Below are 14,926 nucleotides of genomic sequence, written 5' to 3'. Positions count from 1 at the left end.
TTGTCCTTTTCTCCTCTCCTGTGGAAAGCCCATGGGTGAAAACTTTCTAGTCTTTCATTCTACTAGTGATCACCCTTACATGTGACAAACATACTTGAACCTGCCTTACTCTGGCAGGGGGAAAAATCAGCCTAAGTCTCTATCTTTCCCCCATGACCTGTGATTTCCATGTCCATATGCCACCCTCTATGGGACAAGTCTGCCAGGATATTTGGCCTTGAAGCCCAAGCTTTACTCCTTACAAGCGATGCAATGCTGGGCAAGTGACTCATCCAGGAGCCTCAGCTCCCTCACCTGTAAGATACAGAGGATATGATACTATGCAGTATGGTCTTTTAGGGTTTGAAAACCTAGAATTTGAGGTAGGATTAAAGGAAACAACACATGTAAAATATTTAGCCCGTACCAAGCACTGAGTGAGCACTCAATAAATGGTAGCAATTACACTCTCCACAGCCTTGGCAAAACTGAAAATTATAGGTTGTTTTCTTGTTTTTTTTTTTTTTTTTTACTTAGAGTATAATTAACATAGAGTATAACATTACTTTCAGGTGTATGCTATAATGATTCAATGATTCTATCCATCACTCAGTGCTCATCACAGTAAATGTACTTTTAATCCCCTTTGTCTAGTTCACCCACCCCACCCACCCACCTGGAAATTATAGGTATTTTAAAAAATTACTAATCTGATTGATTAAAAAAAAATACTACCACCTTGATGACTTAACGTACATTTCTTAGGTTACTTGTGATGTCAAGCATATTTTAATATAATTTCTGGCCATTCGTATATTGACTAATAAATCTGTCCTTTCTTCTCTACCTATATTTCTGTTTACTCTGTCATTCCGGATTTTTTGTTTATGCTTTTGTTTTTGACCACGACTGAAAATACCTTAAATTATTTATTTAAAAAATAATGTTACTGCCTTCTCACATGTAGTTTTGCTGATAAGTATGCTTATCTAACTCTGATTTTCATTAACTTAAGGTATTTCGTTGTTCTTGCTAGGTTATTTTAAGACTTTCTCATTAGTGGCAAATGTATGAAATTTCACAAAAATGTGCCTAGGTGTAGGCTTTGGTGTTTGGTCCTGCATGGCACTCTGTGGCCACTTGCAATCAAAGAACTTGTGTGTTTCGTTTTGTTTTGTTTTGTTTTGTTTTGAAGTTCTGGGAAATTCTCAGCTAATATTTTGGTCCAATATTGCTTCCCTTTTAGTCTTTCTATTCTTTTTTCTTGGAAATTTATTAGGTATTTGAGATTGATTTTCTTTATCTTACCTTTTTCCTATCTACTGTCTTAAAACTGGAAAGTAGGGGCGCCTGGGTGGCACAGCGGTTAAGTGTCTGCCTTCGGCTCAGGGCGTGATCCCGGCGTTATGGGATCGAGCCCCACATCAGGCTCCTCCGCTATAAGCCTGCTTCTTCCTCTCCCACTCCCCCTGCTTGTGTTCCCTCTCTCACTGGCTGTCTCTATCCCTGTCAAATAAATAAATAGAATCTTTAAAAAAAAAAAAAACTGGAAAGTAATCCATTTTCACGCCACATAAATCTCTTCAACGTACAATTTTTATTATGTCTCTCCCATCGCTTCCTTCACAGTGTCCTGGCTTCTTTGCAAAAGTACACAAGGCTTTTATCATCTGGTCACTGCTTCTCTCTCCAGCCTGCCTTTGCCTTAACCCTTCCTCCAACCCCAGACATACTTAGACATGATTTTTTAAATTTATTTTTATTTTTATTTTGAGAGGGAAAGAGCATGCAGGCAGAGGAGGGGGCAGAAGGAGAGGGAGAGAATCTTAATCAGGCTCCACCCTCAGCACAGAGCCTAACACGGGGCTCAATCTCACAACCCTGAGATCAGGACCTGAGCTGAAACCAACAGTCGGACACTTAACCAACTGTGCCACCCACGCACCCCTAATTTTTTTTTAAACGAATGCATCATACTCTCATTTACCTCTGTTTGCTCCCCTGGAATCAACCCCTCCTCTCAACTGGCCTTCCCATAATGACCTTACAAATGATCGTTGGAAGACCTAGTAGTTATAAGTAATAATTAATGACTATCCTCCTAATTCTTACTTGTCCTTCAGGTCTTGGGTCTGACTTCTCCTCCCAGAGGAGCCTTCCTGACCCTCGTACCATGTGGGTTAGATGCCCCTCTCAGGGGCTCCCGTGGTACCATGTACTGCTATGGTAGTATGTACCTCACCATACTCTAATCATACTGACCTCTTTCCCACCATAGGCTGTAAACATCTGAGGAGTATCACAGATGCTTCACTATGGTTCATATCACAGAGCCTAGGGCATGAAAGTTGCTCGGTACATATATTTTGAGCGTTAGATGTATGGTGCTGGTGTGAGATAGGGAAGCAAAAACAAAACAAAACTATGATGTATTCTTTCTAGAAGCCTGGTTATGGAAGAAAGGCCATTGGTTGGGTGGTAGCCAAAATGAGTTGCTTGGTTCAAGAGTAGGTTTTTGTTTTGTTTTTTTTAAAGGTGGTGTTTAGAGGGGAAAGTAAGAAAGGAAATGCTGAAAATCAAGTAACAAATGGAGCATTGCTTTCTCTTGGTGGGAAGAGGAGAGAGGACTGGGTCAGAACCAGATGACAGAAGAGTCTTCCACAGGAGATGAGAGAGTTTCTTTGTCACAAGGAAAAAGGAGGCGAAAGAGAGGGCTGAGTGAATTTTTAAATACAACAACACGAAGTAAAGAATTCACCCCATGAGAGTTAAGATTTATTTTTCTGTGAAGCAGAAGGCAAATTCTAAGAACCGACAAACAGATGTGCTTGGCAACTGAGGGCGGTGTTAGGAGTCTTGAAAGGGAAGAATGGAAGTTTTCCTTAGACGTGTTAGTAAGTCTCAAGTCATGCTGAGAGCCCTGCAGAGGTTGGTAGGACTCCGTAACACAGAAGGAAAATTTGTGAAGTTTGCCTCTGAACTGACGCTCTATATAACATATTTTCGGAAGTTGTTTATCGCTGATTAAAATCATTGGTGAATCAAAAAAAAAGGATCAATGGCTACTGAATCTGATAAATCATGAGTTAAAGACTTGAAAATGCTTAAAATGAGCAAGCAAGAAAAGACATAATTACCAAACAAGATGAGTTACTCAAACTCAGGACACAAGCCTCAGCACTGGCAGCTCAGTGACGAAAACAGCAATACCAAAAGTAAACGTATCGTTGAATTTTGTGACATTTTTGCTCTTTCATTCTTTCTACAAAAGGTAATTTGCCTAATGTATAATTAAATATGACTTCATATTTTTACTTCTATTCACCAGTTTTGAATTTAGGAAGTCATCGGGTCTATACGAGTTTCTCCCTTCTTTTTACTTTACGTAAGCCTGTTAAGCCCGGGGCTTTTTGAACATTACCACCAATTATAAGTACGTCATGACAAGCTATAGATAGATTTGCAGAAGCTGCACAAACACAGCTCACTGGGTTTGAAAGAACTACGCAATACTGACAATTGAATTTCTCTTTGACTTTTGTTGACAGTGGGGGAATATCTCTGGGCAGTATGTGAAAAGGAGTTTGTTAGTCATGGTAGATACCAATCTCAGTGCAGCAAATCTGAATGGAGAGGGGAATCCCAGCTCCTTCTCTCTTATCAATTAGGAAATCCAAGCCTCAGTCCACAATATTTTTGGTTACCAATCTTTCCTATATGTATCTTTTAGATATTTGATTAAATCCATATATCCAGAATTTTGCAGGAACTTTTTTTCCTTCACAGCAGTTATTTACTATTATATAAGAAGCTCAGAAGCTCAGCCTTTTTGTAAAAGATAGTCAATGAGAACAAAATTAATTTGTTGAACAAAATCAAACAAGAATCTATTCTGTTACTGAAAAATATTGCTTACGACGTACAATTATTATTTTTCTAAACCCACCCCGGGAGCACTTTTGCAAGCTTCCCAGTCTGCTTAGTGTAAAACCTAAAAAGCTGGAGGAAATGTTGGGCCAGTTATCTTTTAATTGATTGTTTGCACCAAAAGAGCACATGGTATAATTTTAAAAGACAACCACAAGATTTCTACCAGTTGCTGGACTATGCTATTGTGTTTGTTCCCTCAGCAAAGACATAAAATGGATGAATAAAATATAACAAAAATTCAAAGAAAAATAAATATCCGGATGTCAGAAATGAAACAGTAATAAAAAAGCTAAAACAAGATTGCGATTTTAAGCCAGTTAAGTTTTAGGTGGTTTGACAAAGGCTGATTGGTAAGGCAGCTAAAATATAATTCATGTGTAAGGATAAAAGAGTCACATCTTTAAACGAAATCTGGGATTTCTCTTTTATAGATATCACTGAAAGAACTGATAGATACTCCTCAAGAAGAAAAACACTAAAGCCAGAAGGAAGTAGTTGATTGTTGAAAACTAATAAATATATTGATAAACTAAATAAATATTGATTGTGCAACATAATGGTGACAGTGATTAATTTGTGTTTGGGGTGGGAGGAAGATGTTAGTTACAATAGGGACTAAGATATCAGACAGTAATTATGTGGGAGAAGCAGGAGAGGTGATCAGAATTAAGCTCCCTTGAAATCTTTTTGTTCAGGATGAGGACAGAAATACTGATTAACTTTAAAAATGCATTATCCAATATGGTAGCCACTAGCCCCAGGCAGGTATTCAAATTTAAATGTTAAGTTTTAAACCAATAAGATTTAAAATCAAGTGTCTTTACCTCAGTCGTCTTGCTTCTAACAATAATGAAAAGCCAAGCAAACTGGGGGTGCCTGGGTGGCACAGCGGTTAAGCATCTGCCTTCGGCTCAGGGCGTGATCCTGGTGTTATGGGATCGAGCCCCGCATCAGGCTTCTCCGCTATGAGCCTGCTTCTTCCTCTCCCGCTCCCCCTGCTTGTGTTCCCTCTCTTGCTGGCTGTCTCGATCTCTGTTGAATAAATAAATAAAATCTTAAAAAAAAAAAAAAAGCTAAGCAAACTGAAAATCAATGATGTTTCCTGGACCCCTCAGAGATCAAAGCTTCAGAGCAAACCCCAGCCTTGAGATCTGGAATCATAGGAGTCCAAAAGCATTGCGGGACCTACCACTTCTTATGATTCAGACTTTTATTTGGGTTCCCACTCAAATATGCTTTCTTTCAAGGAACTAGTAATACTCCCAGATGTGGAATATGCATTCCCCAAATCCAAATAAAGCAACCAAATGCTGGGCTTCTTATTCGGTCCTAGGGGTTAGGAAAAAGTCATTTGTGGAATATCCCGGGTGGCTTCTACCCAGGTTGTTCCTAAGAATGTTATCATTAGGGCAGGTCCTTGGACCTTTGCTGGATTTATCAACCAGTCTTGGTTGCATAAATGTAAATCACCACTGCATTCAAATCCATCCCCAGCCTTCTCTTAGTTTCCAATATTATCATGTCATCAATGTGGGGTATTACTACCCTGGAGACCTGTATCAGGTCCACATCCCTTCTGAGCGTAAGCTGTTGAGTTCAGATGACCCATGATGGCACAGTGACTGTGAACTGGGATCCTTCCCACGTGAAAGTAAACTACGGTTGGGTCTCTTCCAAGATTGAGATACAGAAGAAAGCATTTGGAAAAAAAAAAAAATCACTGGGCACCTGCTGTATTTTGTGGGTGGTTGAAACTGTGTCTGGAATTTATTTAAGCCTCCATGGTCCACTGTTAGTCTCCATGAGCTATAAGACTTTTCCACAGGCCCCAGAGGGCTATGATACAGAGAATTCATTGCTGCCAGCGTTCCAGCTTCTAACATATCATCGATTAAAGAGGTAATTTATTGCCCATCAGGTATTCTGCATGTTTTAAATTAACCACGTGTGTAGGCTTGAGAAATTCTAGTGGTCCCCATTGAGCGTGTCCAATTAAGACTGGCCTGAGGGCGGACTTTCAGGCCTTCTATTTACAGTATTAGGTAGGGAAGTAATTGCTAGTCCGACATAATACCCACCCAATTAATACAGTCAGGTAAAGGAAAACCAACCACCTCACATAAAGTTTGCTCAGAAATCCCAATTTTCATCTAAACTTTCACCTTAATCCCATCAACCTTTTAATCTCCATATCTTCCATGATCTAAATTAAGCCACCTTTAGGTGTCACCAACAGGTTTCAAATCACAGCACATTGACTCCTGTGTTAAGGAGTCCCCCAAGAAGTTTCCCCTCCTCTCCTTCCTCTCTCTGGCCATTTTATCCACACATGTGCCTATGGCCTTGGGTCCCCACCAGACTGGGCCAGAAGACCCTGGCCTCTCCTTCAATATTTACTTTGATTAATCTGCTTACTCTATACCTCAGGCAATTATGGGTGGCGTTTCTCACATAATCTTTGCTCTCTGGCTTTTTAAATTCCTCCAAAGTGGGGTAAATGGACAGAACCTGTTTGGGGCCTGCTAGTGATGGGGGACCCACGCGGAGTTTCACTGGTGCATACAAGCTTCAATAATGCTGCATCAACACCTATGTTTCAACACCATCCGTGTCCACCACATCCATCCCTTTTTCAATAACCATCTAAAAACGTCCTTACTGCTGGGTGGAGTCCATTGACTCTCCTTTCCGTCTCTCCCATTTTCTTTTTAATTACTTTGGTGACCTTGGTATCAGTAAGATCCAAATGAGGAAGCTAAGGCAGCAACTCTGATAAAACTTCCCAGACGGCTCGATGTTGCAAGAGTGCCCATGGGGTGCCCACGTAACAGGGGCCCCCTTAATCACAGCATTTACCATAACTGGTAATGGGCATATTCAGTGGGCGAATATCCTAGTTACTATAAAGCCAGTCCCACACGGCTTGCCTGCAAAGCATGTCAGCTGCTTCATCTGAAGTGTTCCACTTGGCAGTTATAGGGGGAGTCGGGCAGTCTTCCTTCTCAGGTAAGCATACCTTATGGTGGCTTTTGTCCAGTTCACCAGGAATCCCTCAGGAATAATCTTCTGTGTGTCTGGATCACATATAACCATCTGTGGTTGTTCAATAGTGGGCTGCAGATCCTGTATCAACCGAGACATGCTCTTCCACTCTGAAACATTCAAAACCAAAGACAGACCCCAAATTAGTTACTCTCATAGTCCATTTTGGTAGAGATTCTTCAGGAAGCTGATAATTTGATCCACAAAATGAGACATCTCCTTCACTTCATACTCCCTGGTTTTAGTAGTTTTTTGGTTTTGCCCTCCATCCACCACAATGACTACCTCTTTGGTGAGGTACCTTCCTGGCATAATTTTTCCCTTTCTGAGCAGCTTTGAGGCTAGGGGCCAAAACTCAGACTGACCCAGATTTGAAATTGTTCCAACATCAAAGTCCAACTCAGAACTCTTATTTGAGCTATTACAGATAATAATAGCCAAGAGATTGTATATTGAACATGCTTATTATTTTACATTTCCTTGCATATTGTTGGGTCTACTCTCATCTCTAATTCATAGGTAACTTGTACTCTTAGTAACTGATGAAAGAGCAGCAGCAGTTTTATGCTATGAGTGACTAGGTAGCCATCCAGAGACTAAGGGTTCCTCATCTCTGCCCTCCATTCTTTCTGTTCCCAAACCACGTGTTTCCATGACCCAGAGCAGTTCTAGCAAATTCCACTTCACTGACACCAAATGTCTAGGAAAAACTGTTTTTTCCTTTGTGTTTTCCTTTGCTCTCATACTTTACTTCTGGACACCAAATGTGTGGTGGTGGTGTTTTCTCCCCCTCAAACTGCCCAATTCTCCAACATCAGCTGGGTGTCTACAATTTGATTTATCTGACACTATCTGTCTGGAGTTAGCATCAGATCCCACCTGTCAATAGCCCTGTCTTCCAAGATTGCCTCTGATTCAGGTGCCAATCACAAGTCCCATGTCGTCTCCTCTACTTCTGACTTTCCAGCTATAAATGGGGTTCCCATGACCCCATCCTTGGGTTTGACAGTTTGCTAGGACAGCTTACAAACCTCAGGGGAACACGTACTTATGTTGACTGGTTTTTTATATAATAAACAATATGATAAAGGATTCAGATGAATAGCCAGATGAAGAGATACACGGGATAAGGTCTGGAAGGGTTCCAAGCACAGCAGCCTCAGTCACCCTGGAACTGGGATGCACCCACCTTCTTCCTAGCATATAGATGTTCAACAACTTGGATGCTCTCTGAATGCAGTATTTTTGGAATTCTTATGGAGGCTTCATCAGATAGGCATGATTGGCTATCAACTCAATTTCCAACGTTTCTCCCACCTCTGGAGAATAGGGATGGGGCTGAAAGTACCAAGCTTCTAATAATGGCTTGGTCTTTCTGGTGACCAGTGCTGATCCTGGAGCCCACCAGAGTCTGCTCATTAGAACAAAAGATACTTCTATCATCCAAGGGACCCCCCAGGGCTTAGGAGCTCTGTGTTAGGAACTGGGGTCCAAGACCAAATATTAGAAGGAACTGGGGGCAGAGACCAGTATATATATATACATTTCTTTTCTTTTCTTTCATTTCCTTTCCTTTCATTTCCATTCCTTTTCTTTTCTTTTCTTTTCTTTTTATGCAAGTGAATACAGAGAATTGCAGCCAAGACCAGCTTACCTGGAACAGAAGCCAGTAGAGCCATAAACTAGGAACAAACACCTAAAATGGTAATTCTGATGATTTGCTGAAGTGAGAAGGACAAGGTAAGAGTAGGACATTCCTGGGGTCAATAGTGTTAGAGGGGCCAGAAGCAGATGCATGTAACTGAAGGAGGGCAAACGTTATAGGCCTGGAAGGGTACATCTACTGCTTGAGATCTGGAACTAAAACGAGGGCAGGAGGGAAGAGATCCTCTGACCTCTTTCCTCTTCTACCTTCACATCTATCGTTGCTTTTTCCTGTTGGATTGGTCAGACCCAACTGGAAGCCAACCATGAAAGTGGGGAATTGGTGATGCAGTCCACAGTGGTCAGTCTCCCTTGGAAGGAGTATAGTAGGAAAATAATGAACAAAACCAGCAAGGACCTGTCTACAACAGAGTTAGAGATGATACAACTATTCTTCCTCTTGAAAAAATCCTTTCTTTTGTTTTATTCTGATCTCTTTCCCTATATGGGTATCTATATATTCTTGAATATATTCTTAATAAAAACCCAAGTTTTCAAAAACACCCATATTATGATGGATTTAGCAAACCATGTCCAATTTAATCTTTTAAAATATGTATACATCTGATATTGGTTATTCAGTACTTTGTAAACATATTTCTACAACAGTTGAGAAAATTTATAATTTATAATGAATATAAGCAAAGATTTCATCATATTACTATGTGAAATGGTTACATATGTTGTGATCTTATACAATTGAGCAAGACAGGAGACTTTATTGCTTGAATTTTAGAAATAATTTAAACCCAACTCTCATTATGATATGAATTTGCCTTTATAGGGCACTAAAGTATCCTGAATAAACAGTAAGCAATTGATTATTTATCATGGATTTGGAAACATAATGTTTTAGATATAATTATGATATGTAATATATGCAGATAAAATAACTATGTGAAAAATGGATTAGAAAAAGATCAAAACACAAAAATAAATGAACAAAAAATACAAATAATTAACACAAAATAAAATACAAACTTATAAAACTGGAACTTCACCATAAGTTTAAAAGTAAATTAAAACAATTTCAACGTTATATCAGCCAATATGCACATACAGTTAAGAAATTATATATACTGCAGTGATTCCACCTATGTAAAAGATATACTAAAGAAAAAAGAAACTTTTGGTATGGAAAAAGTGTGTTGAGTCTTTCATTCAATTTTATTCAATTTCTATGTTTTTCTCTGTTATACAAAAATTCTTCAATGAGCATAACAATGTATTTTAAGTTATATAACATATCACCAAAAAAAAAAAACCAAAAAAAGGCATCAAGAATACTACTTGGTCTTCAAAAAAATTTTCTCCTGATATTCAAAATGAAATAGCTATTATTTAAGGAAAAAATTAAATTACATGTAACGCTCATACACATTTTTAAAATTTAGGAATACAAATGATTTATGCCTCCATGTGTATAGATATAAAAACACATATACATACGTAAGAAGGAAGTGATTTAAAAAGAGCAGTAAATACAGCTGACCCTTGAACCACATGGATTTTAACTGCACAGATTCACTTCTATATGGATTTTTTACTGTACAATACAGTACATGTACTTTTTCCTTATGATTTTCTTAATAACATCACCTTTTCTCTAGCTGACATATTGTAAGAACACAGCATATAATACATATAACATACAAACTGTATTCATTGACTATGTTTTTGGGAAGGCTTCCAGTCAACAGTAGGCTATTAGTGGTTAAGTTTTGGGGGGAGTAGAAAGTTATACGTGGATTTTTGACTGCACAGAGGGTTCGGCACCCCTAACCCCCATCTTGTTCAAGGGTCAACTATACACAGAAAACTACTGAAGAGCTGATGAGGGAGATCAGAAGCCCCCACAATCATGAAAGAACATTCAAAATCTTCAAAATCTGAACACATGCTCCTTATTTTCACAAGGTATGTTTGAATGCTTTTCCAAAGCACGTGCTTATTCATGGGTGAGTCCAATGGACTCCTAATTTTGTGAATTTCAAAACAATTTCCGAAAAGGCTTCAGAGGAAGACTCTTGGGTTTTACTTGTATTTTAAAGCAAACTCATAAACCTGATACTTCCCAAAGGTGTGCAGCAATCTTGCAGCTTCTGGCTCTTGAATAAACCCCTCATATATTTCTGCCAGGGAATTGCTTAGTAAATGTCATATTTCAAAGTGATACGCCATGTTTGAAGCTGTATTTCAAAAAAATTCCAAATTTGTGGTTTTATTTCCACAATACCTGGTATCTGGTCTTTGAGTAACTTTATTAATACTTTGTATTGACTTCATCACAGATTTTCTATCATTCCTAAATTTAAGGGGAAGAATAATTTTGATATTTATTCATTTGTTAACCAAATATACAAAATACACCCTGACATCGATGTTGATGATTTTTAAAATTATATATACCGCCAATTGTTACATATAACATCAGCTTATATGATGCAAAGAATTGCTAGGTTTGAGCTTTTAAAAATCGTCTGAAGGAGAGAGGAGTTCCCATCTCATGGTTGTATCAATTTCTTCTTCAAAATTTCCCAGCTCCTGCTCCTTAGAAAGCTCTAAAAATACCTAAATAGGAGACATCACAGAAGGAAAAAGAATTATCAAGTTGTTTATTGTCTTCCAAATAAATAGGAAATATGCATGTTACTTTCATGTGAAATTTACAGGAATGATACAAACCATAAAAGCAGACCCACCTTTTCCAATGTGCACTGAGAGAGGCTGTACTCTTCCAGGTTAAAGTTATGTTTCACTGCGGGGAAAAAAAAGATTACTAGTAGATGCTTACAATTTATTACCAAGCATTTTTTCAAAGTCATAAAAAATAAAAATACACACTATTAATATCAATAGAATATAAAGCTGAATAAACAAATGTTTGGTGAAAGAAGGGAATCATGAAAAGTCACAGAGTTAATATAAATACAAATGAAATTAATCTTGGTATGAGAACTTTCTCATATTACATTTTGATACATTTTATTACATAGTCTATGTGTCCTGGGAAACATAAGTTCCTTGAGGAACTACTTCATTGATTGACACATTCTTATACACAAGGAAGATTTCCATCCTAATTCCTTTCCCTTTGAAAGGACCCAATGCTTCTGTGTAACTGGCTTCAACCAGTTTATCTGCTGTACCCAGTTCAATGCTGGGTGTCCCTGCCAGGAAACCAGATTTACATATTCACGTATTCACAGTTCACCACATTGAGAATCTTCTGTGTGTGTGACACGCTCGGTACCAGGGACAGAGTAGCAGGGAAAACAAAACCCTGCCTTTGTGTATAAAACTCTGCATTCTAGTGGCAGGAATATGGGCATTACATAAATAAGGACTTAAATATATATTAAAGGAAATGATGATTGCTACTACAGAGGAAAAATAAATCAGGTAGAAGAAACAGGAAGTGCCAGGCACTCTTTTTTAACAGGGTGGTTGGGGTTGCCTATAGTTATAAGGTAAGAATGGAGCAGAAACTTGAAAGAAGTGAGACAACAAGCTGGATATTGGGAGGCAGTAGAATTTCAGCAGGAAGGATCAGAAGTGCAAAGTCCTGAGGAAGGAGTCCGCATGTCTGGTAGCATTTAGGAAGAGCTAGGAAGTCAGGGGGTCCGGAGAGGAGGGATTACACTGGGGATTCATATTCTCTCAAAGACCATCAGCCTGGTACATGTCTAAACACTTTACAAATGAATTCATTTAATCTTCCTAATGACCCTGCCCAAGTGGACACTGATATTACCCCTCATTGAGAGACAGATCACCTAGACGTGCAGGGAATTCAACAGCTTTACCCAGTGTTTCCCAGCTGGGAGAGATGCTGACACTGAACTTGGAGCTCTTCACCGCGAGGCTGTGTAAGAAATTACTCCATGATGGTCTGCTGCTGGGACTGACTCAGTTGAAAGCAGAAAAATGAGGATGAAGAGAAAAAATAGACAATTTCAAATGGCAAGAAGAGTCATGCAGGATGGAGGGGACGGACGTCAGCGGTAGACACAGACAGTTCATTCACCGTAACAGGAAGGCAGAACACACGGCCCAGACGCAGGGAAGCGGATGCATGGGGGGAAGGTTTTCTGTGGCTTTTATTTTATTAGTGAAATATAAAGCAAAGGCATCAAGTGAGGGAGAAAACAGGAAGGAGATGGAGGTGTAAGGAGAGACAGTGAAGCAGTAATTTAGGACACGTGGTGCACACAGGGCTGTGCACACACAGGCAGTGCATCCCCCACTAAGGGGCTTTGTGAGGTTAATGTTACGAATTCACAGTAAAACCAGCCAAGCTCAGGGGTGTGTCTTCTATACCTTCAGTCCCTGCCCGGGAGATAAACCTCTTTCCAGAGACCTGGATTAACCACAGTTGGGCTTAAATCCCACCATTACCTACCCTTAGAATTCTTAAAACCATTAAGAATTTGCATATGTTTAAAATGTATCACACAGTTAACTACCAGGAAATTATTACCTAACGCCGAACTGTTGCTACAAAAGTCTTATTGTACAATGGTAACTCTTACCTGCCTCTAATTTGCGAAAGGTCTGAGACAGAGGGTAAACATCCGCCAAAGGCAGTTTATAGACCAAGAAGGTGGAATACCTGGGAATATGAAAATGTCATATTTGACCTTGAGTTTCAAGGGAAGAAACTGACCATCAAAATGAATACGGACATTAACATCAATTTCCTTTGATGAAAATAAAAGTAATGCAAAGAAATGTGTGGCTTACATATAAAGGAAGCAAAATGACTGATGGAAAATTCTTAAAATGTCTTTGGTGGCTGGCTATGGGAGATAATTCCTCTAGCAGTAATCCAGCATAATTGCATTTATGCTCAGTGTCTGCAAAGCTTTTGTTGTTGTTGTTGACCTTAGTTCAGACATCTGAACTAATCCCTTTGCTTAGTTTAAATTAGGTTGCAATTGATTCATTCATCTCATATTTCATCCTTGTCACCAGAAAGCTAAGGAAAGGGAGATGTGAGGTTAAGAGAGAGGGACCTGATGGGAAGGTTCAAAAGGCTTTAACTATAAACTTCCCAGACCTGTGAGGAGAGGAGGAGCCAGCGGGGATCTGTGGCATCTTGCTTCTGTGTGTCACTTCCAGCTGGATGACCTCATGCCCATTCTTAGCTCATTCCCAAATAGTGTGATGCCCCAGGGAGGCCCTAAACCTGTCCAGACTTCCACGCCTGGCCCTCTTCAGCTCAGCCCCCGCCCTTTCAGCCTTGCCACTCATGATCTTCCTGCCTACATTGTGACACCAAGAGTGTGGGGACAGGACTGAGTTACTTGCCCTTGCATAGCCTCCGATTAATCCATTACATTTATACTGTGCTAAGATGGAAATAGCACTTGCTTCTTTGGTGTGCTTACCCTGCCAAGGAATTCCGAATTCAGTTCTCGCTTCACCTCCTTGGCCCCCCACGCCCCAAACACACAGACATGCACAAACACTCACATACATATAGGTGTACACACACACACACACACACACACACACACACACACACACACACTTTTCTATTCTTCATTTTGAGGCATGAAAACTCGTTACAGGGAGACTATTTCATTATCTCAATTGCTATTTGTTTCTAAGAGGGGAATTCACCTTAAATAGTTACATCTTTTAGATTGGTGTAAATATTTACATCCTTTAAATATTTTCAGGGAGGTCTGTGGAGGATGCCATGGGTCCAGCTGTGGCCCCATGTGGGTTCCAGGCATGAGAAGTTCCTTTCCCCTAATTTTTCCACATCCTCCTCTGAGCCCAGACTTGGATGGCTGAATAGCCCCATGTAAGCTGTCCCCAAGCTTTCCTGGGGGGGACACAGCTTCCTGGTTGGCTCCCAAATCTCTTATAATCTGGAAGAGTCAGTAAATCAGTTTTTGAGGTCCCTAACTTTTGTTATGAAGTCAAATCACCCTGAAGTTCTCACGGAGCAGAAAAGAAACCACTGAGTGGGTAAGGCCAACAAGTTTCTCCATAATCAAAGCGCCTTCACCTTTCCTGCTGTGCAGCCTGTGGAAAAAGCTTCAGAATCTCGGCATGGACCCAAGTCACCTGGGAAGCTTCCTTCACTCTCAGTTCTAGAATGTAATCCTTGCCAAGTTTGTTTTTCAGGTGTTGGATGGAACCGATGCACCTATGGGCAAGAAGGAAAACAGGTTGGAAAAAACACTGCCCCTTAAATTTTTTACATTACTTTTTTAAAGATTTTATTTATTTATTTATTTATTTATTTATTTATTTATTT

At 39.6% G+C, this 14,926-nt stretch overlaps 2 protein-coding genes across 4 annotated transcripts in view; both read right to left on the bottom strand.

The window, feature by feature from the left end:
- The window catches only part of ABCA9 (ATP binding cassette subfamily A member 9), a 68,075-nt gene extending 63,227 nt beyond the window's left edge, over positions 1–4,848 (bottom strand). The window contains exon 1 of the mRNA XM_040640327.1: positions 4,734–4,848. The gene's annotated coding sequence lies outside the window, so the exon portion shown is untranslated. The remainder of the gene's footprint in view (positions 1–4,733) is intronic.
- A 4,319-nt stretch (positions 4,849–9,167) lies between these two features.
- The window catches only part of ABCA6 (ATP binding cassette subfamily A member 6), a 59,113-nt gene continuing 53,354 nt past the window's right edge, over positions 9,168–14,926 (bottom strand). For all 3 annotated transcript variants that reach the window (XM_040640322.1, XM_040640323.1, XM_008693686.2), the window contains 4 exons: positions 14,675–14,815; positions 13,188–13,267; positions 11,358–11,413; positions 9,168–11,226 (listed from right to left, as the gene is read on the bottom strand). In XM_040640322.1, coding sequence (XP_040496256.1) covers positions 11,125–11,226; positions 11,358–11,413; positions 13,188–13,267; positions 14,675–14,815 — 379 coding nt within the window. In that variant the 3' untranslated portion in view covers positions 9,168–11,124. The remainder of the gene's footprint in view (positions 11,227–11,357; positions 11,414–13,187; positions 13,268–14,674; positions 14,816–14,926) is intronic.

Source organism: Ursus maritimus, unplaced genomic scaffold (genome assembly GCF_017311325.1).
Source record: "Ursus maritimus isolate PB19 unplaced genomic scaffold, ASM1731132v1 scaffold_24, whole genome shotgun sequence".
Classification (NCBI taxonomy): Eukaryota; Metazoa; Chordata; class Mammalia; order Carnivora; family Ursidae; genus Ursus; species Ursus maritimus.
Note: the sequence above shows the minus strand (reverse complement) of the source record. Positions and strands in the feature narration are given on the sequence as shown.